Consider the following 26,210-nt stretch of genomic DNA (forward strand, 5'->3'; position numbering starts at 1 on the left):
CTGTTTGGAGATGGTTTATGAAGGAAGGGTTTAGGGTATATTTAGGTGTGCATAGATGTATTTATGTTTGCTTCGGCCTTGCTAAAAGCCTATGCTCTTCCAGAACTTGATTTAACTTCTATGACTGACAGACCGTAGACATGTCCATTTTTAGGCCTGTTTGAATAAAGAACTCGGACGCATACACAAACACACACGGACACAGACAAACACACAGACAACGACACAGACACAGACACACAGACAGACACAGCCACAGCCACACACACAGACACAGCCACACACACTGACACACACACACACACACACACACACAGCCACACACACTGACACAGACACAGCCACACACACACACACACACACACACACACTCTCTCTCCTTTCTTCTTTTTCTTCTCTTTTTGATTCTTATTCCTTCTTCCTTTTTTTCATTCATCTGTCTGTTTTTGTCTCCGTGTTTCTGCATATTTAACCTAGGTAAAAGTTTTAATTTCAATACCAAACAGGTGATAGAAAAATGTGTGTGGAACGAACAGTATAGCCAGGAATTCCATATTGAATTGACAGAAAAAGAAATTAATAATAAAAACTGAAAATGGCTTTGGATCTCATTGTTGTGAATATAAATGAAGCTTTGAAATTGTCAGTTCAATGAATGTATTGGAGAATGTGCAACTTGTATGAAGAAAACTTAGCGTGGGACATAATAAACAGCAAGAGGGATGGTTCGATGAGGAATGTAAATGTTTAGGACAAAAGTTCGTAGGCTGCTTAGAAGGTTTCATAGAACTTCAGATAAGGATGATAATACTGGGTATGTAAGAGCTAGAAAAGAATATAAAAATATATGTGAGAATAAGAGAAAACAGTTTAACAAAAGCTTACTAGACAATTTGATAGCATCTGTTAGAGATCAAAAAGAATTTTGGGAATGTATGAAACAAAATTCGCCCCAAAAGAGGCAGCCTAGGAATGACATATCTGCAGGTTGTTGGTTTAAACAATCTGAATTATGTTTATTGATGGCATCATCTGATAATGGTGTCATATGTAATCTCGCATTGCATTTACATAGAGATTTTAAGTTCAGAGAAACGGTATCATCTTAATTTCTTTAATTAATTCTGAAAATGGTGAATGTTTACTGATGTTTATGGTGACATATGCATATTGTGCTATCGCCCTTCATTCATATGGGGCTATGGCCTAAAGTAAATAACTCATCTCAGTCTCAGTATCAGCCTCAGTCTGAGTCTGAGTCTCTCTCTCTCTCTCTCTCCGGCTTACATTCGCGCGTCATGTAGGAAAGCAAAATAACACAGAGAGAGAGAGACAGACAGACAGAGAGAGAGAGAGAGAGAGAGAGAGAGAGAGAGAGACAGACAGACAGACAGACGGACAGACAGACAGACAGACAGACAGACAGACAGACAGACAAAGGTAGGATTATCCCTGTGATGTGGCAAACCATTAAACTATTTGGGTTTAACTGGCCACACAGAAGGACGAAGATTATTGTTGTTGACAGATCCTTCATAACTGATCCGTGCTGCAGAGATGTTGAGAGGGCCCTGGGGGCTGCTGTTTACAGACAGAGAGACGGCCACCCTCTCACAGAGAGAGAGAGAGACAGAGAGAGACGGCCACCCTCTCAGAGACAGACGACGAAAACGAGAAGATACAAGATGCAGAAGGGGTTAACAAAGAAGAAACATAGAGAGAGACAGAGAGAAGAGACGAGAAGACAGAGACGAGAGCAGACGCCACCCCCAGCAGAGAGAGATGAGACAGAGAGAGAGACAGACAGACAGACAGAGACAGAGAGAGAGAGGGGGGGGAGGCAGGAAGGGATAGGGGCTGGAACGGACACAGAAAGAAAAACGCGGAGAGAGAAGATGAGAGAGAGAGAGAGAGAGAGAGAGAGAGAGAGAGAGAGAGAGAAGAGAGAAGACAGACGACAGACAGACAGACAGAACAGACAGAAGACAGACAGACAGAGACAGAGAGACAGAGAGAGGCAGACAGACAGAGACAGAGACAGAGAGACAGAGAGAGAGAGAGAGAGAGAGACAGAGAGAGAGAGAGAGAAACTGACTGACAGACAGACCGACAGAGTGACAGACATAGAGACAAAGACAGAAAGAACAGACAGAGAGAGAAAGAGAGAGACAGACAGACTTACTGACTGACAGATAGAGAGAGAGAAAGAGAGACCGAGACAGAGAGAGAGAGAGAGATGGGAGCAGAGACAGTGAGAAAGACTTCACACTATTCCTACGTTTCCCTGAACCCTTTACCCGCTAGAAGTCCCTGTCACCCTGTACCTCCCGAAGCAAACCCACAACCACATACCTACAACTTCTACTTTCCCCAAATCACTAATCTATCCCGAAAATCTCCAGCCCCAACTTCACCAAACCCGTCTTCTACCATCCTCCCCAGTAACATTGACTCCAACCTTTAAGCTATCAACCCCCTCCGTCCCCCCTCCCCTCGCAACTATCTTTCTCACAATCAACACTCCTTCTTGTTATCGTTCTTGTTTTTCTTCTTCTTCTTCTTCTTCTCTGTGAAGAGTCATTTAGGCGCCGCACAGAAGAACTGTTCACCAGATTCCTCCAGGTCTGTCCGGATTGAGTGTCAAAGCCTGGGTCTCTGCAAATAGTGGGTTTTTTTTTTGTTTTTTGTTTTGTTTTTGTTTTCCTTCTAGTGGAGTGATGGCCTAGAGGTAACGCGTCCGCCTAGGAAACGAGATAATCTGAGCGCACTGGTTCGAATCACATCGGCCGTCGCCTAGTATTTTCTCCCCCTCCACTAGACCTTGAGTGGTGGTCTGGACGCTAGTCATTCGGATGAGACGATAAATCGAGGTCTCGTGTGCAGCATGCATTTAGCGCACGCAAAAGAACCCACGGCAATAAAAGGGTTGTCCCTGCGCAAAATTCTGTAGAAAAATCCACTTCGATAGGAAAACAAAACAAAACAAAACAAACAAGAGAGGCAAGGCCTTCAAGACTCACTTGTGATACACTAAAAAAAAAAAAAGAAGAGAAAATCTAATCGTTAAAATGTGTTATGTATTTGTTATTATTAAGCTTCGCGTTAAAAAAAGAAAAGAAAAAAAGTCCTAGCCAGATTCGAACCCCGCGTGTTCGGGTGAGAAGAAACTGCCTTATCCATTACACTATCGTGGCTTCTTAACTGACGTTCTAAAAATTAACATTTGAACATACTTTTTTAAAGGGCGATAAATCAATTGCGGTATTCGCAGTGAGAACGCTGTTTAAATCATATTATTCTGGTGTATCTTGGGCATTCAAAAAATCTTTAAGGGCAATAAAAAATTCTTTTTAATGGCTATCGCCGCAATCACACTGCAACATTTAGTCGTTTTCACTAGATGTAGATAGATGTACAAGTTTAGTTACACCTGCCTGGAATGTAGTACGACACGGTCGATTCAATTTCTCTTTTATGTTCATTCTAGTTTTATAGTTTTAAAGTTGATATGAACATTTTTATTATTTTGTTAAACTAATAACATGTAGAGCCAAGTACAAGTACTTTTAAACGTCGTATGAAGTGAAAAGGACTTCATTTTGAGAAAAGTCAAGACTGGAAATTTTTTCGTTTCATCGTGATCAGTTCAAGGGTATTAACTTGCATGGTTTACAATTTTTAACTGTGAATTCCGACTGATTCTGTGGATATTTTTATGGCAGTTTGGGGCATAATCCAGTAAGTGATGAGGCGTTCACAAATCTTTCTTTGAATAAATATTTAACGGTCTCCTTCTCCAACTTTCCATCACATGGTATCGTGTATTGTCCATTGAATACAGGATTGAACGGGCAGGTCAACAACTTGAAACAAAATGGCGTCGTTCGCGTTCGCAAGGAATATGAGCACGCACTTTGAATGTGTATAAATATGTGTACGCAATTGAATTTTGCCCATGACCTTCAGGGCTCAGCCAACAGATCTGTAAAATCCACTCGTCATATTGATTTTAATATTTTCCGAACAAGACCACTTGGGCGAATGAATATAGTGAAAGCCCTGTACACTGAGAGTAAAACACACACGCTTTTTATGTATTGAGTATAATTTCAAAATGTAATGTTTAAGATGAGAAAGATAAGTTTAAAGCAAATTAAGTCCCCTAGCATTAATTACGAAGTGATTTCCCTTTTTTACTATCTGCACCAAAACGTTTGCAAAATAAATAAAACTTCCATGCTCAGCAAAAGAAGCTCCTGTTTGAGCAAAAAATGATAATAATGACTGCTCTTGGTGTTGTGTCGAATATCAGATCAAAGTGCCAAGTTTAGAGAATACAAAAAATATAAATATAACAGTAAATGCAGTTTGCATATAATCAGGCTTCATTTTGTTTGTGCCCATCCCAGAGGTGCAATATTGTTTTAAACAAGATGACTGGAAAGAACTGAATTTTTCCTATTTTTATGCCTAATTTGGTGTCAACTGACAAAGTATTTGCAGATAAAATGTCAATGTTAAAGTTTACCACGGACACACACACACACACACACACACACACACACACACACACACACACACACACACAAACAACCGAACACCGGGTTAAAACATAGACTCACTTTGTTTACACAAGTGAGTCAAAAAAGGGTGGCGCTGTCAGTATAGCGACGCACTCTCCCTAGGGGAGAGCAGCCCGAATTTCACGCAGAAAAATCTGATGTGACAAAAAAGAGTGATACAATAATACAATACAATTTTGCTATGCTGTCAGTTCATAGTTTGTGTGTGTGTGTGTGTGTGTGTGTGTGTGTGTGTGTTTATCTGCTGTCCTCCGATCCGTCGCCCGCCCTCAGCAGTTCTGTCGAAGGACTGTTTTAAGCAAGGCCACTGGATTCTAATTATTTCATTTCATTACTCTTTTTTGTCACAACAGATTTCTCTGTGTGAAATTCGGGCTGCTCTCCCCCAGGGAGAGCGCGTCGCTATACTGAGAGCGCCACCTTTTTCTTTTCTTTTTTTCCTGCATGCATTTGGCTTTTTAAATTAAAAAAAAAATTCTTTATTTGTTTTCCTATCGAAGTGGATTTTTGTACAGTATTTTGCCAGGGACAACCCTTTTGTTGCCGTGGGTTCTTATACGTGCACTAAGTGCATGCTGCACACGGGACCTCGGTTTGTCGTCCTCATCCGAATGAATAGCGTCCAGACTACCACTCAAGGTCTAGTGGAGGGGGAGAAAATAATGGCGACTGTGCCGGGATTCGAACCAGTGCGCTCAGATTCTCTCGCTGCCTAGGCGGGCGTGTTTCCTTTAGGCCATCACTCCACTCTTGCTGTGTGTTAGCACTACTCTACCTCCCCAAAATGCCTTCCCCAAACCTCTGGTCCATCCAGCTTCTACTCTGCCACCACCTCATTTATGTAACACAGTGTCTTTGTGGTATTTTTGCATAATTGTCAGATTTATGTTTTTATCATTTATTTTGTTATCTATTCATTATCATTATTGTCTTTCTATTCTATTTTTTCTTTTCCTGCATTCTGTTTTTATTTCACTCTCTGCTTACTTTTTATGCTACTTATTTATTTATTTATTTTTTATTTATCTAGTTGTTTGTTTGTTTCTTTGTTTATTTATCTATCTATTTAATTATGTATCCATTTATTGCTTATGCACATTTTCTTATTTCTTTTTTTTTCTCCCCAAGGCCTGACTAAGCGCGTTGGGTTACGCTGCTGGTCAGGCATCTGCTTAGCAGATGTGGTGTAGTGCATATGGATTTGTCCGAACGCCGTGACGCCTCCTTGAGTAACTGAACTGAACTGAACTGATTTTGACCATTTCAGTGACTGTCTGTCTGTCTGTCTGTCTGTCTGTCTGTCTGTCTGTCTCTCTCTCTCTCTAGCCCGCACATAGGTACCAGTGAATTATAAATGTTATATTTATTCATGTACACAACACTACACTAAGAACTGTGTTCTGTAAAATGGAGGCATCTCAACAGGGCAGGCAAAACTCTCAGGCACTGTATAAGTTACTATTCATCATTCAACACATTTGATTGATTATCTTCCGCGATAAACACTTCATGAAACAGGCATTGGTGATAGCCGGCACTGGAAAGTGCGGCTGAAAAGATGAAATGAAAATAAAGTACAATAAAATGAACAGAAAATGGATAGAATAATATCAGATGAACCAGACAATAAACCCAAACTAAATCATACAAAAAATACCAGAAAAAAAGAGAGAAAAAAAAGGTAACACAGAACACCAAACTTTCGCCAGCTGGATATCTGTGGTCTTCAAGAGTACAATGTACTATTGTCGTAACGGCTGTGCAGAATTATTCCAAGAGATTTGCATATTTCGTCGTGAGAAGAGACCTATGGAAGCAGTGAATGCTAATTGTTGTGGCTTTCTGTCATTCCAGACGTTACTGCGGGACGACTGTCCTCTTTAAGGAGTTCATTTTTTGATGTCTTTCCCACTTTGAGTTCACATACTGATGTCTTTTCCAGTTCAAGGAGTTCACATATTGATGTTTTCTTTTGCACTTAAAGTTCATTTATGGATGTATTTTCCACTTTAAGGAGTTCTTTTTTTGTGTCTTTTCCACTCTGAGTTCACATATTGATGTCTTTTCCACTTTAAGGAGTTCACATATTAATGTTTTCTTTTGCACATTAAGTTAATTTTTTAATGTCTTTTCCACTTTGAGTTCACATATTGATGTCTTTTCCAATTTAAGGAGTTCATGTATTGAAGTCTTTTCCAATTTAAGGAGTTCATGTATTGATGTCTTTTCAAGTATTAAGGGATTCACATTTTGATTTTTTTTTTACTCTCAGTAGTTCAAAAATTGACGTCTTTTCCACTATAATGATCACATTTATTGATGTCTTTTCCGCTTTAAGGAGTTCACATATGGATGCCTTTTCCAATTTAAAGAGTTCATATATTGATTTCATTTTTATTACTCTCAGGTATTCACATATTGATGTCTTCTCCACTTTAAGGAGTTTACTTACTGATATCTTTTCCCACTTTTACAAGTTTACTTATTACAGGCTGTCCATTCTCCTTACCTCAGCAACAAAAACGTCTGCACATTTCAAACTTCAAAATCATGCCCATGAATATTCGCTAAACGTCAGACTTCTGTCCATATCAAAAACAATGTTGGCCAAACGTCATACTGATTTATACATCAAAGAACTTTGTTTTTGCAAAAGTTCAGACTTATATCTGTATTAAATATTTTGACCAAAGTTCAGACACGCTTGTTTTAAACAACAATTTTGGCCAAACTTTTCATCAGCTACAACTCCGGCCAAACTTGTTTGTTTGTTTGTTAGTTTTGTTGTTGTTGTTGATTTGTTTTTCGGTGGAAAAGAAAATGGCCATCATTTTCAATACGTTCAAACGTTCTTCCAGATTTCAAGCACTGCCGATGATGGACTCCACAGAGAACTTGAGCCTCGTTTTGACCGGTGGTGGGGTGGTGGTGGTGGTGGTGGTGGTGTGACCGTGATCCGTTGACCCCCTGCGTGACACGGCACCGGCGGCGTTTTTCCCGTGCAGCGCTCGGTCAGTGTCCGACACGGGCTGACCGGTTTGTGGCTGAACAACTCGGTCACTGTCCGATAACGCTTCACAGAACGACGACGACCTGGACTGGCCGAAAGTGGGGGTGGGGGCACAGGAGGAGAAAGAGGGGTCGCTGAAGCCGTTAGGGTGCGAGTTGGAGGACGGGATGGAAGGAGAGGTGTGGGAGTGTGACAAAGGATTGGATGGGGGAGTGGTGGAGTAAGAGGAAGGCTTGGAAGGGGGAGTACTCGAGCCAGGGGACTGCCTGGAGGGTGGAGTGTAGGGGTAGGGAGACAGACTGGCGGTGGGGGTGGGGGTGGGGGAGAGGGGGAAAGGCGGCGACAGACTGCTCCGGTCAGACCTGACCGAGCCACGCTCGCTGCTGGCGGTATGGGCGATCGCGAGATTCGAACCCTTCTCCTCTCTGACAGCTGACGAAGAGGAGGAGGAGTTGGAAGAGGAGGAGGAGGAGGAGCAGGACTTGAAGGCTGATTTTCTGGCCAAGACTGCCTCCACAGGGGAGACAGGCATCCCCTTGCTGCTCGTGCTGACCCATGGATGACAGGCTTTCCCAGACCGGTGGAGGTTCCCAGAGGAAGACACTGGATGTCCTGGAGGAGGATGCGAGGCCTCAGCAGAGCACCCTCCTCCAGCTACAGTCTTGGGCAGAGAGGCGGTGGCAGCGTACGCCGCAGCAGCAGCAGCAGGAGGAGCAGGAGGAGACAGAAAGGGGAAGGGCATGACACAGAGAGAAGGATGGTGGGGAGAAGATGCCGGCAACATTTCCATCCGTGGCTCTCTCAGGGAGGGAGGGGTCCGCAGGGCCAGGACACCGCCAGGGCTGCTGAAGGGAACGCCTGCCTGACCAGGGAACCCCAGCATCCCGGCTGCTGCCGCCGCCGCTGCTGCGGCCTGTAAGTACATCTGCTGCTGCTGTTGTAGGTGCTGCTGTTGCTGATCTAGATAGTGTTGGTGTTTCTTCTGTTGTTGATGCTGGTGGTGATGATGAGGAGGGGGAACCAGGGAGGGAGGTGGACCGCAGTGAACGGTTCCGGGGGAGACGGGAGGCGCAGAAGCCGGAGTTGCAGCAGCAGGGGAGGAAGATGATGATGACGACGACGACGACGACGACGACGGCGACACGGGCTTGATGCCAGAGGCCAGCTGCTCTATGGCTTTCTCCAGGTTGCCGCCGCAGCCCTGCCAGACCAGCTCCAGGAGGCTGGGGTTGTGGCCGGGGAAGATCCTGTGCAGGAAGTCCCTGGGGTTCACCGTGTGACCTCCACGATCCTTGCTGCCCAGCAACGCAGCTGCCACGTTACCCGGCGCGTGGTGGGGGTGGTGGTACCCCGCCGCAGCCGCCGTCGCGAGCTGTGATTGGCTAATGCCGGGCAGTGGGACACGTGACTTGGCAAGCTCCAGCTGCCGCTCTCGCTCCATCATCACCAGCTCCAGGTCTTTGTCCGCGAAGCATCTTCGTTTGCGCATGCGCTCGTTCATGTACGGCGTCACCGAGCGCAGCGCCTCTGGCGGCGGGAGGGCGTGCATCCGGGTTCTGTAAGCTGAAACAGAGAGAGGGAAAGCAGTGAGGTCGGGTGTTGCTTTCTGACACTGGGCGACATGTTTGTTGGTATCACGGTACAGCTCAACATGCAGCTGTTTATTTACACACAAGGAATTGTGTTATTTCGCAACTGTCATCATCACGAACGATTGAAAGCGACACACACATCACTTTTTGAGCGTCCGATAAAACACACACACACACACACACACACACACACACACACACACACACACACACACACACACACACACACACACACACACACACCTGTAGCCCTGATTTTCTTCTACGCAATTAGTAATGTGAAGCATTTTTTTTGTATACAGACCCAAGGACGTAGAGGAGAGAGATTCAAGATTCAAGGCCCCTAATGAAGGGGTATATGAATAGACAGCAATAAAAAACAAAGAAAAACAAAAACATTTCACATAATACAACATACATAAAAAAAAAACGAGAGAGAGAGAGAGAGAGAGAGAGAGAGAGAGAGAGAGACGTATACGAATGTTTTATTCAGTATAGGCCATGGCCCCTCATGAAGGGGTGGTGTAAACAAACATTACAGAGGTAATATATTCAGATATGTAATATATCACATTTGTAACCTGAAAATGAGAAAAACAGTTACTATCAGCATTTAGTCTTATTGACACAGAATAACAAAGAAGAGGAAAAATAGCACACGCTCAACTGCATATTGTACTTCTAATCTTTAAGGCTTTATACAAGGAAATTGCCAGCTGTTTATTAACGTGTTCCCTAGTGGATGACATAAACTAATACAGTCTGAACTGGGAGGGTTGCCTATGATATTTTGAAGATATCAGCTGATTTCTAAGATCACTTAACACAGGACAACAAAGTACAAAGTGGAGTTCACTCTCCGTCGCACTTTTACATAAAGGGCAAATAAGGTCACTATCTTTAAGTTGCCTGCAACGGTAATAATGCGTAAACAAATCAGAAATTCCAAATCTAAACTTTGCCATTTTAAATGTCTATCCATATTCATAGCCAAATAAACTGGTACCGTACGTCTCAAGTTAATCTGTCTATAAAAATCAAAACGACTACTTTCTAGGATATGGTTCAACCATTCCTGCCAACGCCAATCGATCAGTCTCGAGTGAAGTGTACGCAGAAATCCGTTTATATCCTCTACTCCTTGATTTAGCCACACGTAAGCAAAGCCTAAATCATGCAGTTTTATTCTCACCTTTGACACCCAGTTAATTCTACCTCTATTATCCAAATCATGTAGCATGTTGTAGGCTTTCCTTGGCAGTCTTATGTTTTCCATTCGCATAATTTTTAACCAATAAGAAATACATTTGATAATCGAATTCAAATATATCGGATAGCGATTAGTTTCAACACACAATAAATCATTAGGTGTTTTCATAGTCACCCCAAGAAATTTCTTTAATGCTAATAAATGAACTTTTTCACAGTGAATTGCTGATACGTAAAGACCCCAAATTTCAGCTCCATATTGTGTAATAGGTTGAATCTGACAGTCAAATAATTTCATAAACAATTCAAAAGATTGATTTTCTAAACTGGATAATTTTTGCATGATACAGAAAAGTACATATTTCGCTCTGCTTGCAAAGTCTTTACATGCAACAGTAAAACTAAGTTTTTACGTGCAACAGTAAAACTAAGTTTTGACGAAAAATAGATTCCTCAGTATTTATAAACATTCACAACTAGCATAAGTATTCCATTGTAAGTCCAAATTTTCTCTGATCCCCAAATACACACCTTTCTAAACACAACTATATTACTCTTTAACATATTGACTTTCAACTGAAGTGAAGTAGCAGCTCAATACAAATTATTTAACTGTGTTTGCAATCCTAATATTGTTTCAGACATTAAAACAATATCATCAGCCAAAAGAAGTCTAGATATTTCTAAGAAGTCACCAATAAACTGTGCACCATGCTTTCCATATTTAAGAACTTCAGAGGTCAATTCGTTTATGAACAGAGAGAACAAAACAGGGCTACATATGTCTCCTTGCTTCACACCAGAAGTACACTGAATATAATCAGTCATTTTGCCTCCACATCTCACCCTTGCTTTCACACATTTATACATACTCATCACACATTTAAGTAGCTTTCCATTAACACCTGCTTTCAAGAGAATAGGCCAAAGAATAGCTCTGTTAATGGAATCAAAGGCTTTTTCAAAATCTATAAAGGCAAAATATAATTTACGATTGGGAGAAAATGTTTCTGTACAAAAGCCATCAAAGTAAATATATGATCTATAGTAGAATAATTACGTTTAAAGCCGGCGTGATATTCTCCCGGAGAGAGAGAGAGAGAGAGAGAGAGAGAGAGAGAGAGAGAGAGAGAGAGAGAGAGAGAGAGAGAGAGAGAGAGAGAGAGAGGATGATTTAGGTGTTTTTTTTAATACACAAAAAAACAACTTTGTCATTACTAATCCGACATTTTTTTTCACATGCACCAGCATGAAATCTGTCTAAAAACCCATTTCATGTCAGTGTTATACATTTTTTCTCAACTTTCCCTTCACCACACACACTGACATACCCCTACCCCTCCTACTCCACCCCCACCTCCTCCTCCTTCTCCTCCACACAGACACACGTCTCAAAATCTGCCCTCATCTCCTCTCCTCTCTCTCTCTCTCTCTCCCTTTTCTCTCTTTTTTCCCAACGGTAGCTGTTTTCATTGTTGTTGTTGTCGTCGTTGTTATTGTTGTTGTCGTTGTAAGGGAGGTAGTGAAGACGGAACAACAAAGAAAAAAAAATCCCGCCTGCAACCTAGCAGAGCACAGATACCATGCAGTGATCCCAACGTGAAAAACGATCCCCTGAAACCCTCCCCGATCCCCGTCCCTTAGGGATGTGGGGACCTGGGTGTCAGCTTCTATGGGGACCTCTATTCCTCCGCCAGTAAGTGTATATACAAACTTTAATCCATCTGTTTATTTGGGCGAACGATTACAGGCGAGGGCGGTAAAGGGGCCCGAAACTGAAGCGACAAAAAATACGAGCCTTGTCATGTAAACCTTGCTAAACAGAATCAAAGGGGAAAAGCAACACCCAGCTACCTCTGCGATAGCGGGGAACCCCTGCGGCTTCACTAAACACACGCAGCAGCTTCCATACGTGCGTCTCCAAGCTCTAACTTTTTTTTTGCCTCCAGACAGTCTGCTATGAGAAGGAAAATGTGAAGATGCGAATCTATGTCTTTTTCTCCGGTGGGCAAAGTTGTAGGGATCTGGAAGTAGAAGAAAGTGGTGTCCGTTTCAGTCTTCAAGTCATATTCTTCTTTTAGTGGTTTTCTTTCTTTCTTTTTTTTTCTTTCTCCCCAGTGATAATGTAGAGTTGATGCGTGCTTCCAAACAGAACGAGGGGTAACACGTACACCAAGAAACTCTGGTGAGACGCTGACTGACTAACTTCTTTGAGCACGACAGAACTCGAGAAGAAGAAAAAAACAAAACAGAACGAAAACACCAGTAAACCCCCCCTCCCCCCAAAAAAAAACACAACAAAACAAAAAAACAACAACAAAAAAACAAAACAACAAAAAAAAAACAAAAAAAAACAAAAAAAAACAGTACTTGTGAAAACCAAAATAGAACATTTCTTTTGATATACAGTATTGATTTTGCTGTAATGTGTTCAATAACAATAGTAATGATAATGATAATAATAATAATTATCATTATTCTTCGCATTGCGCTGAATCTTGTGCAGAGACAAAATCAGAGTGCGTTCTGGCACCAGCTTCGTTGCGGTGATTGTCACTACAAATTTCTCTGTGTCAAGCTGTGTGCCAACTTCGGGCTGTTTTCCAAAAGGGGGCGGCGAGAGCGCTTCGTCATAACGGACCCCCCCCCCCCGCCCCCCGTTCCTCCCTGCACCCTCCCCGTCCTCCCCACCCCCACACACCCACACACACCTCCCCCCACCTCTCCCCCACCTCTCTCTCTCTTTATCGTTTTTCATCCTGTCTGCAAGTCTGTTCGTTTTTATTTCTCCTCAGTTTCATGCAAGGCACAGAGCATCTTCATTGCTATAAACTTCCACAGGCCTCGAACCCGACACCGACTGTTTCCTAGTCTGGCGCAGTACCACTAAGACACCACTCCTCCCAGTCATGTCAAGAGCTCGGGCGACTGAACTGACAAACCTGAACTGAAAACCGAAAAACGTGAACAAGCGATATATCAAGAATATAATGCAATAGAACACAATAATAATAATAATAATAATAATGATGATGATGATGATGATGATGATGATGATGATAACAACAATAATAATAATAATAATGATGATGATGGTAATAATAATCATAATCATAATAATCATAGTAATAAAAGAAAAAAAAGACGTTAAACAAGCAAACTACTAAACTATTTGAAATAACAATGAACAGGATACAAACCTTGATAAACGCTACACAACTTTAACGATTACCCTTTAGCCAGAATAACTTTCTGTTCCTCTTAATGGGACATAGAAAATAAAACTGATGATTTTTTTTTTAATAGTGTCAGGAGAAGTGTCGGTGTATTATCTCTTTCTCTATAAAAAGGATACGGAAATAACAAAAGCCAAAGGGGGTTCTGTAGCAGAATCGGTCAGGTGCTGGACTTGTGATCCAGTGTTCACCAGTGATGAGGGTTCGAGGCCCAGTTTCCGCATGGTGAAGATCCCTTGGGAAAGGCACTTTGCTCCGATTTTCCTACCTTTTGGTAAATATTTTATACATTTTGCCAGCTAAGAAATAATAATAAGAGGCAAAGCCTTCAAGACTCACTTGTGCTTCACGCTTTATCCTGTAAAGGAATCATTAGGAGGTAAAAAAAGAAAGAAAAAAAGAGAGATTTTAAAAATGGTTGAAAAGTGCTCTGTATTAAATATGATGGATAAGTTTGGGAGAAGAAAAAAGAAAAGAAAAAAAAAAAAAATGTAATGTTTAAGATGAGAAAGAACAGTTTAAAGCAAATTAAGTCCCCTAGCATTAATTACAAAGTAATTTCCCTTTTTTACTATCTGCACCAAAACGTTTGCAAAATAAATAAAACTTCCATGCTTAGCAAAAGAAGTTCCTGTTTGAACAAATAATGACAATAATGACTGCTCTTGTTGTTGTGTCAGAATATCAGATCAAAGTGCCAAGTTTAGATAATAAAAAAAATATAAATATAACAGTAAATGCAGTTTGCATATAATTAGGCTTCATTTTTTTTATTTTTTGTGCCCATCCCAGAGGTGCAATATTGTTTTAAACAATATGACTGGAAAGAACTGAATTTTTCCTATTTTATGCCTAATTTGGTTTCAACTGCCAAAGTATTTGCAGAGAAAATGTCAATGTTAAAGTTTACCACAGACACACAGACAGACAGACAGACACACACACACACACACACACACACACACACACACAACAGACAACCGAACACCGGGTTAAAACATAGACTCACTTTGTTTACACAGTGAGTCAAAAAAGAAGAAGAAAAAAAGGAAAGAAAACCACTCTTTCCACACACCACCCTGAACGCGCTCACACACACACACACACACACACACACACACACACACACACACGTACGCAGTGGCAAATGATAAGGTTACTTCCGTTTACATAAAGGCAACGCACCAATGTTTCTTTCTTCATCTGTTTTGATTGACTTTTTTCCCTTGTTTATTATCACGGACATTTCAATCATTGTCCGCTCTGTCGGTGTCAATAATTGTCTAACGCAGCCACCCCCCTCCCCCCCCCCCCCCCACCAAATTCCCCATTGATATTATTATCATATACACAAAAAAGTAGGTACGTAATATTGACGATATTTCACGCGAGGAGACATTCCTCCTTTCTCAATTTTCTCCCACCCAGCCATGCTATTTCTCATAACATTTCTCCTTATTTATCCTGGGGGTGGGAGTAGGAGGGGGGTGTAGTTCTAACGGGCTACACCAGGGCAAAGTCACGTGGCCAACAAGGGAAACTTAGACCTCCTGCGAAGGTCGCCCAGAGCGGGCGATAGACGTGAATCATATGTATGTGTGTGGCTGGCTCATTGATGTGGGTGTTTTGTGCCAACGGGTGCTCCTAATTCCGGCCTTTCGGGGGCTAAGGGGAGGTGTATACACAATAACACCCGCCCCTCCCTCCTCTGGGTGGTCCCTAGGGAGAACTGATAACATCAACGTTTTCCGGATAATAGTGCTTTGTAGAATGTTATGTATATATATATTTTTTTCTCTCTCTCTCTGCGTTGTTTATTGTTGTTGTTGCTGTTGTTCCTATTGTTGTTGCTGTTGTTATTGTTATTATCATCATTAATATTATCATTATCATTATTACAATCATTATTGTTGTTGTGGTGGTGGTGTTGTTGTTGGTGATGGTAGTGGTGGTGTGGTGGTGGTGGTGTTGTTGTTGTTGCTGGTGGTAGTGGTTGTGGTGGTGGTGGTGTTGTTGTTGCTGCTGGTGGTGGTGGTTGTGGTGGTGGTGGTGTTGTTGTTGCTGCTGGTAGTGGTGGTTGTGGTGGTGGTGGTGTTGTTGTTGCTGCTGGTAGTGGTGGTTGTGGTGGTGCTGGTTGTGCTGGTGGTGGTTGTGGTGGTGGTGGTGTGGTGTCTTTTTTTTTTCTTTTTTTTCTCATTGACTTTTCTTCCGTTTGTGTGGGGGTAGGTTTGTGAATCTGTGTGGTAGGATCGATTTACGTGTGTGTGTGTGTGTGTGTGTGTGTGTGTGTGTGTGTGTGTGTGTGTGTGTGTGTGTGTGTGTGTGTGTGTGTGTGTGTGTGTGTGTATTTCCTCCACAGAAAGTTGCCAGAGGACAGCACTCCCGTACCTGGGCTCTTTTCCAGTGCACCAACGAAGTGCGTGCTGCAGACGAGAGACGCTCAGCTGGAGTTTACTGGCAAGCTGGGGAGAAAGGGCGAGACAGAGATTCGAACCCAGACCCTTACGGACTTTGTATTGGCAGACGAGCGCCTTACCCACTGTGCCACCTTCCTCCCTGACCTCTACACCACACATCTCAACAACCTCTACACCACACACATCTCAACAATAGTAACTGCTGCCGACCTCTACACCACACACATCTCAACAACCTCTACACTACACACACCTCAACAACCTCTACACCACACACATCTCAACGACCTCTACACTACACACACCTCAACAACCTCTACACCACACACACCTCAACAACCTCTACACTACACACACCTCAACAACCTCTACACCACACACATCTCAACAACCTCTACACCACACACATCTCAACAACCTCTACACCACATCTCAACAACCTCTACACCACACACATCTCAACAACCTCTACACCACACACATCTCAACAACCTCTACACCACACACATCTCAACAACCTCTACACCACATCTCAACAACCTCTACACCACACATACCTCAACAACCTCTACACCACACACATCTCAACAACCTCTACACCACACACATCTCAACAACCTCTACACCACACACATCTCAACAACCTCTACACCACATCTCAACAACCTCTACACCACACACATCTCAACAACCTCTACACCACACACATCTCAACAACCTCTACACCACACACATCTCAACAACAGTAACTGCTGCCGACCCATCTCCCCCACCCACACCCTTGTCCTTTCATTTCCATTCCTAATCCGCTGTACGCTTTCTATAGTAATCTCTTAATGTATTCATGTCTTCCTCTTTTTTATTTCTTCTTCAAAGATCGTAAGTATTGGTGTGGAAGTCTTTTGTCATTTTATCTATTATTATTAATATTTTTTTCTTGATGGATACTAATGCACAGTTTCTCCATCAATATTGAATGAGTGACATTTGAAATGACAGGACTTTACACCAGGCTGTCTTCTTATCCGGTCAAATTGTTCATTGTTATCAATACGGTAACAATCTGAAATGAAACACTGTTCAAACCAGTCAAATGCATCGATGCCTGTCATCTTCTGACGACGGATGAAACACGAGCCAATTACAATACAACGTTGGCTGACTGAAGTTCCACGCTACAGTGAATCGCTTTAGCAATGGGGTACCAAATACGATTTTCAAAATCAAATAAAACAATTATAGGAGTGAAATAAGCTTTTGACAGGCTTATGTGAAAATGAAACATGTCAGCGATCAACCGAGAAACAAACGGGAAGATGTAGATATACATAAAAACAGAGAGAGAGAGAGAGAGAGAGAGAGAGAGAGAGAGAGAGGGAGGGAGAGGAAGAGAGGGAGGAGGGAGGGATGGAAGCAGGGAGAAGCAGAAGAAGAAGAACAACAACAACAAGAGCAGCAGCAGCAGCAACAACAACAACAGCAACAACACAACAACAACAACATGAACAACCTCAAAACGTAAAAATTCAAAATCATACCCGCAGTGCCAGAAGCATTCCAGCTACACACGCGAACATTTTCTTAAGTTCCCACCAGCAGTACTACTATCTCTACAATCATCTGACCTGAAATAAGATAGCACTGTTTTATATTGTTCATTAAACGTAACTCCTTACGATATAACTTAAAGGCGATGAAAAATACAACAACAACAACAACAACAACAACAAAACCCCCCCAAAACAACAACAACAAAAACAATGATTTACTGTGCCTGAACGAAATATTATAAGATTGTTCTTGAGAAAGTCGCCACACTAATTTTCTCAATACCATTCTTACAAGACCTGTCTATCTACTCTTTCTTAAACTCCTGGGCGATTTTGCGAAGAAGCTTTGATGTGAAAAGCTGATCAATTTTACGTTTGTTTGAAACTGTCAACTTGAAGAGATTAATGAACTACCTACTACCTACCTGCCTACCTAACTAATTAACTAACCAACCAACCGACCGACCGACTAACTAACTAACTAACTAACTAACTAACTAACTAACTAACTAACTAACGAACCAATGAAATAAATGAATGAATGAATAAAGAAATAAATCATTTTAATTGATAATAATTAATTTACATTAATTTTGATTTACTTGAATTAAATTCAACTCAGAATCAGTTGATTAATTCTAATCATTTGAATGACAAATAACTGAATATATATTTGAAAAAAATGAATGAATACATAAACAGCATATAGATAAATGAATGAAAAAAAATGAATGAATACATAAATGAACAGATAGATAAACAATTAAAAAAAAAAGAAAAAAGAAAAAGGAACAAGAAGAATAAATCAATACACAAATAAATAGATAAATAAATAAATAAATAAGTAAAAAAAACCACTTAAATACATAAACAAGTAAATACATAAATAAACGAAACGCACAAAAAACTAATGCACATAACATAATAATAGGTTAAACAAGACAGTTTCAAACAAGGTCAAATTGAGAAATATGGCCAGCTTTCTGTGTTTCACTGAAGAGAAGCAGAAAACTGCTCAAAGGCCACCACGGCAAAGAAAGTTGTCTTCCCTGCAAGGCATGTGGAAGGTCAATGATGGAAAATTGATATTTGAAATTATAAACATAAGGGAATTGGTTACCTTGCCCTTTGGAGTAAGTTTTGTCGCTACACGTAAATCTGATAAAATTTTGTTTTGTTTTCTTTTGTTATGATTTGTTCTTTTTTTTCTCCTCATTTTTTTCATTAAACGATCAAGTTACACGTTTGTTTATTTGAAAGATTTGATGATTGCTATTCCGTTTCTGGTTTCTTTTTAATTAAATAATTTCGATTTTTGTTTTAATGAATGGATACTGCATACACGTATGTTTTACTGGAAAATGTAATCTTCCGTGAATCGATGCCCTGGCTTGAAATAAACTCAATTAATCTGTAGACATATGACAGCTGGCGGATGAGAAAATACCTTGTAATTAAAAGACTCTCTCCCTCCCTCTCGTTCTCTTATTTATACACATATAGATATACATGTATATATGTATTGTATATATATATATATATATATATATATATATATAGAGAGAGAGAGAGAGAGAGAGAGAGAGAGAGAAAGAGAAAAAGAGAGAGACAGACAGAGACAGAGACAGAGACAGAGAGAGAAAATTTATCACGATGAAAAATAATAAAGACTCACTTCGCGTCAGTGTTGTACAATTTGTCTCCAGTGTTTCTTTCACATACACAAACACACACACACACACACACACACACACACACACACACACACACACACACACACACACACGCACACTCGCACACACGCACACACAGAGGGAGAGAGAGACAGAGACAGACAGACAGATAGAGAGAATGAGATGGGGAGATAGAGAGAGTGAAAGAGAGACAGAGAGAGAGACAGAGACAGAGAGACAGACAGACAGACAGAGAGACAGCGACAGAGACAGAAAAACAAAGAAACAGACAGACAGAGAGACAGACAGAGACAGAAAGAGGGAGACAGACACACACAGACACACACAGACTGACAGACACAGACAGACAGGCACAGAGAGACACAGACAGAAAAACAAAGAAACAGACAAAAACAGGCAAACAGACAGACAGAGACAGAAAAACAGAGAGACACAGACAGAAAAACAAAGAAACAGACAGACAGAGATAGACTCACCAGCCAGTATGTCCCTGGACAGAGAGTGTTGCTGCAGAGACCTGAGGTTTCGCTGGAGGAGTTTCCTCTGCTGAAGGAGGTTGGCGGCGTTCTTCACTTTAGCCTTGAGGGCGCTGGACATCTCGGTGGCCTGGTGTCTGCAAAAAAACACAACAACCCTAGTTAATAGTCAACCCACAACAACCCTAGTTAATAGTCAATCCACAACAACCCTAGTTAATAGTCAATCCACAACAACCCTAGTTAATAGTCAACCCACAACAACCCTAGTTAATAGTCAACCCACAACAACCCTAGTTAATAGTCAACCCACAACAACCCTAGTTAATAGTCAATCCACAACAACCCTAGTTAATAGTCAATCCACAACAACCCTAGTTAATAGTCAACCCACAACAACCCTAGTTAATAGTCAATCCACAACAACCCTAGCTAATAGTCACGCTACTGCAGTGTGTTGGGTTGGGTTTGTGTTTGTGACTGTGTTTGTCATTGTGTTTGTGATTGTGTTTGTGTTTGTGATTGTGATTGTGTTTGTGTTGTGTTGTGTTGTGTTTGTGTTTGTGTTGTGTTGTGCTGTGTTTGTGTTTGTGATTGTGTTTGTGTTTGTGTTGTGTTATGTTGTGTTTGTGTTGTGTTTGTGTTTGTGTTGTGTTGTGTTGTGTTTGTGTTGTGCTGTGTTGTGTTGTGTTGTGCTGGGTTTTGTTGCGTTGTGTTGCGTTGCATCGGGTCGCACCAATTACACTGTGTTGCGTTGCTTTGGGTTGGGTTGTGATGTGTTGGGTTAGGATGGGTTGGACTGGGTTGGGTTGTGTTGTGTTTTATTGTGTTGTGCTGCGCTGTGCTGTGTTGTGTTGTGTTGTGTTGTGCTGTGTTGTGTTGCGTTGTGTTGTGCTGTGTTGTGTTGTGTTGCGTTGGGCTGTGTTCCTGTGCGTTGCGTTGTGCTGTGCTGCATCGCGTCGCACCGCGTTGCATTACATTGTATACCGTTGCATTGCATTGTACACCGTTGCATTGCATTGTACACCGTTGCATTGCATTGCATTTTATTGCGTTGAGTTGCGTTGTGTTGTGTCGAGCTGTGTTGAGTTGTATCGTGTGGTATGATATGGCATTGTATTGTATTGTATAATATTATATTGTATTATATTGTACTGCACTGCACTCCAGCGCACCGTACCACACTGTGGTGGTGGTGGTGGTAGTAGTAGTAGTAGCAGCAGTAGTAGTAGTAGCGAGAGGAGGATGGGGGAACAGCAGCAGCAGTTGTAAAAGAAGGAGTAAAACGAGGATGAGTTCAAGTAGTGGTGGAATGGTTGCGATGTTAGTGATGGAGGTAGTTTATGTTTCATCATCGGTATCATCATCACCGCGAAGCAGCAGGAGAAGTGGTAGCAGCAGCAGCAGCAGGGTCAGTATATGGGGTTGAAATGCTGTGATGATGACGAAGGTCATTGTTGCTCTTATTTGTTGTTCATGTTGTTGATGTCATCATATCATCATCATCATATAATTATTATTCTTATTATTATTATCGGTATGCAGTAACTGATGGCATAATGTGTATACTTCTTTTTCGTTCGTGGGCTGAAACTCCCACGTTCACTCATATGTATACGAATGGGCTTTTACGTGTATGACCATTTTTTTTTTTACTCCCCCCCCCCCTCCGTGTAGGCAGCCATTCTCCGTTTTCGAGGGGGTTGGGGGTGGGGGGTGCATGTTTCCATAACCCACCGAACGCTGACATGGGTTACAGGACCTTTAACGTGCGTATTTGATCTTCTGCTTGCGTTTACACACGAAGGGGGTTCATGCACTAGCATGTTTGCAAATATTATGCACATATGTGTATACAATTGAGAGTCCTCATACTATTGATGACGATGATGATAATAGCGACAACAGCAACAAAGACGACGACGACGATGACAGCGAAGAGGTCGCAGTGATATTGCTTCATTCTCATAATGTGATCAGTTTGATGGGAACGAGCAGGACAGGGAATGGTTCCAGAAGGCAGGCGGAATGCCCGCTCATTAGTATAATGGAATGGATCACTCCAACCCTTACCCCCCCCCCCTCCTCCACCCCACACACAACCCTCCTTTCAAAACAGTGACAAGAGAGAGAGAGAGAGAGAGAGAGAGAGAGAGAGAGACAGACAGACAGACAGACAGACAGACAGACAGACAGACAGACAGAGAGAAGGGTGGGGTGTCGACAGAGACAGACAGACAGACAGACAGAGAGAGAGAGAGAGAGAGAGAGAGAGAGAGAGACAGACAGACAGACAGACAGACAGACACAGAGACAGAGAAAGAGACAGAGACAGAGAGGCAGACAGAGCGTGAGAGACAGGCAGACAGAGTGACAAAAATAGAGAGAGACATAGGTAGATAGACAGATAGGCATAATAATAGAAACAGATAGATAAATAGATAGATAGATAGATTGATTGATAGATAGACAGACAGACAGATAGATAGATAGATAGATAGATAGATAGATAGATAAACGCAGACAGCAAAATAATGACACTGAAAAATGTCAGGATGTCTATGACATATTCAGAAGAGAGACCTGGAGAAACACAGAGACAAATACAGACAGAGAAAAAAAAGGAAAAAGGAATACGAATCAGAAGAAGAAGAAGAAGAAGAAGAAGAGAGGAAATGAAACGTGAAATGAAATGAAATGATGTTCATTCAGAAGACCATCGACGAAAGACACACACACACACACACACACACACACACACACACACACACACACACACACTTAAGAGGCGAGAGACGCTTCACACCCTCCCCCCGCCCCCCCATTCCCCCCCCCCATCCCCACCCCCAGACGTGTCATCCGCCCTCTGCCGCAGGCGACAAGAATAGCGGCCCCTGATTCAGGTTGGTTAGAAGCGCCACCACGCCACGCTAAAGACCTGTTCTTCTGCAGCCTCACACGCTCCCAGCCCTCACAGATGCAATATTGCTCCACACACAACCCTCCGTGTTCCCCCCTCCCCTGCATCAGATCACCATACCCTCTGCTTATTTGGAACCCCGGTACAATAGAATAAAATACTTTTTATTGTCATAAAACCTTAACAATTATAAGACACAATGAAACACAAACATGAGCATATTAAGAAGAGAAACATCCGTGAACAAATTTCGCCAGCCTTGGCTGTAATTCATATAGAATGATCAATTCACTGGGCTTTGCATTTGGATGACATATATCGATTAGGAATCTGTGTCTGTAAGTAGTGTATTTTACACAATTGTCTAAAAGGTGACTCTCATCTTCGAAAGTGTTACAGGTATCACACAGTCTTTGTTCTTTCGGTGTATTATTATATCCTTCCTGTTCGATTTGTAAGTCATGGGCGCTGATTCGTAACATAGTCGGTGCTTTCCTGTGTTGTGTGTTTGCTATATATATATATATATGTGTTTTAAATACGGTATAAATGATTATTATTTTAAGGTGTGGTGGGAAGGGGAACAATAATCATTCTGGTTTGTGAAACTACATTGAGGAGAGAAAGGGTGAAGGGGGGGGGGGGATTTAAAGAAAAAGAAAAGAAAAAAGAATATCTTGAATCTGTAGGGAGAGTTTAATTGATGGTCAAACAGTGGAGAGGGTCAATGAATATAGATATTTAGGGACCATCTTAGACAATAAGCTGACTTTTGACAGAAATGTTGATTCCATTCATAAGAAATGTCAATCTAGAATTTTTTGTTTACAGAAGCTTAGAAATGTTGGTATAAATTCAAATATTCTTCAAAGTTATTATCGATGTTGTATCGAGTCTGTGCTTACAGTTTCATTTATGTGCTGGTATGGAAGTTTGGGAGTGAGGAGTAAGCGTGTTTTGAACGATGTCATGAGTGTATGCAGTAAAATTGTGGGAGTGAAACAAGCTAGTATGCAAGAGCTGTATGAAAGTCGAGTGGTTAAAAAAAGCAGGCAGATAGCAACTGACGACACCCATATTTTAGCAAAGTATTATGAGCTATTGCCATCAGGACGACGCTACAGAACTTTTAAGTTGAAATCCAGAGCTCTGAAGACTTTTATTCCACGTTCAATCCACCTTTTAAATTCTTGAGAACTGTGTGTGTGTGTGTGCGCGCACGCGCACTCTCATGTGAGACGTGTGAAAGTCCGTGCATGATAGGCTGTACCTTGTTCTAGTTGTGGTGTGTGTGTGTGTGTGTGTGTGTGTGTGTGTGTGTGTGTGTGTGTGTGTGTGTGTGTGTGTGTGTGTGTTTACTGAGCTTAAAACGTGACAATTGGTTATAATGAATGTGCAATATGTAGGAAGAATAATGTGCAATATGCAGGATGAATGTACAATGAATATGTCTAATGCTAACGTCCATATTCTAAATATATTTCTGTTTAATAATTACGATGTAATAATTAATTGCAATGTTTTTAAAAGCGAATATGTGAAATGCTTTTATTTGAGAACATATGTATATTACTCTTGTTTGATCAAGCTATCCGTGTGTGTGTGTGTGTGTGTGTGTGTGGGGGGGGGGGGGGGTGCTGATTATCTGGTTGTGGTTTTCCGCAATTCATCTTTATTCTTATCTTATCTGTCTATTATAATCAATGTGCAGTATAGTAGGCTATGTTTATAATTATATTCAAATAATGTTTCTTAATTCTTTCTGTTTTTACATTAAGAATACTAGTTATTACCTGCAGTGTGTGGATGTATGTATGAAACGATGTACGTGATATTTTTTACATTTGTATCTTCGTAATATTTGTTGGGGCTGTTGTTGGCTTTTACAGTTATGGTCCCCATGTTGTTTACTTGTCTATGTTGTGATAATGCACCTGACCAAATTTCTCCAGTTGGAGATAATAAAGTTATTCTTATCTTATCTTATCTTATCTTATTAACCAGGTTCTTACACAATATGATGTTTGTGATAATGTGGTCAATGAATGCACGTGCAGATTAACCAGGTTCTTACACAATATGATGTTTGTGATAATGTGGTCAATGAATGCACGTGCAGATTAACCAGGTTCTTACACAATATGATGCTTGTGATAGTGTGGTCAATGAATGCACGTGCAGATTAACCAGGTTCTTACACAATATGATGTTTGTGATAGTGTGATCAATGAATGCACGTGCAGATTAACCAGGTTCTTACACAATATGATGTTTGTGATAATGTGGTCAATGAATGCACGTGCAGATTAACCAAGTTCTTACACAATATGATATTTGTGATAATGTGGTCAATGAATGCACGTGCAGATTAACCAGGTTCTTACACAATATGATATTTGTGATAGTGTGATCAATGAATGCACGTGCAGATTAACCAGGTTCTTACAGAATATGATGTTTGTGATAGTGTGATCAATGAATGCACGTGCAGATTAACCAGGTTCTTACAGAATATGATATTTGTGATAGTGTGATCAATGAATACATGTGCAGATTAACCAGGTTCTTACACAATATGATATTTGTGATAGTGTGGTCAATGAATGCACGTGCAGATTAACCAGGTTCTTACAGAATATGATATTTGTGATAGTGTGATCAATGAATGCACGTGCAGATTAACCAGGTTCTTACACAATATGATATTTGTGATAATGTGGTCAATGAATGCACGTGCAGATTAACCAGGTTCTTACACAATATGATATTTGTGATAATGTGGTCAATGAATGCACGTGCAGATTAACCAGGTTCTTACACAATATGATATTTGTGATAGTGTGATCAATGAATGCACGTGCAGATTAACCAGGTTCTTACACAATATGATGTTTGTGATAGTGTGGTCAATGAATGCACGTGCAGATTAACCAGGTTCTTACAGAATATGATATTTGTGATAGTGTGATCAATGAATGCACGTGCAGATTAACCAGGTTCTTACACAATATGATATTTGTAGTTTTCTTTGCTTCTTTATCACTGCGATCGCACGCGTCTGTGGAATACAGTTTGATTTTCTGTTTTGATGCATTATTGATCATACAGAGAAAAGGTAGAGGTATCTCAACTCTGTGTGTGTGTGTGTGTGTGTGTGTGTGTGTGTGTGTGTGTGTGTGTGTGTGTGTGTGTGTGTGTGTGTGTGTGTGTGTGTGTGTGTGTGTGTGTGTGTGTGTGTGTGTGTGTGTGTTTGTTGAACAATGGTGTTAATTTAAACACAGCAAGCTATGAAAAGAAGAAAGAGGATGAAAAGGAAACCCCCGCCCCACAACTCCCCCCCCCGCCCCCCCAACACACACAAAAAATCAGAATGCTGGCACTTTTTCTTTCAGAAGTTCGAAGTTAAACACACATTTACAAATATTCACTTTGGTCAATATTCACGCCACCGCCACCATGGTTCCCCACCCTCCCACCCGAAAAAAACAAAACAAAATAAAAACAATCACAAAAACAACAACAA

At 41.2% G+C, this 26,210-nt stretch overlaps 1 protein-coding gene across 1 annotated transcript in view; it reads right to left on the reverse strand.

The window, feature by feature from the left end:
* Positions 1-5,999: 5,999 nt before the first annotated feature.
* The window catches only part of LOC143294815 (uncharacterized), a 36,371-nt gene continuing 16,160 nt past the window's right edge, over positions 6,000-26,210 (reverse strand). Inside the window, exons 3-4 of the mRNA XM_076606312.1 lie at positions 19,768-19,904; positions 6,000-9,156 (exon numbers count right to left, since the gene is read on the reverse strand). Coding sequence (XP_076462427.1) covers positions 7,445-9,156; positions 19,768-19,904 — 1,849 coding nt within the window. The 3' untranslated portion in view covers positions 6,000-7,444. The remainder of the gene's footprint in view (positions 9,157-19,767; positions 19,905-26,210) is intronic.

The sequence above is a fragment of the Babylonia areolata genome, chromosome 20 (genome assembly GCF_041734735.1).
Source record: "Babylonia areolata isolate BAREFJ2019XMU chromosome 20, ASM4173473v1, whole genome shotgun sequence".
NCBI lineage: Eukaryota > Metazoa > Mollusca > Gastropoda > Neogastropoda > Buccinidae > Babylonia > Babylonia areolata.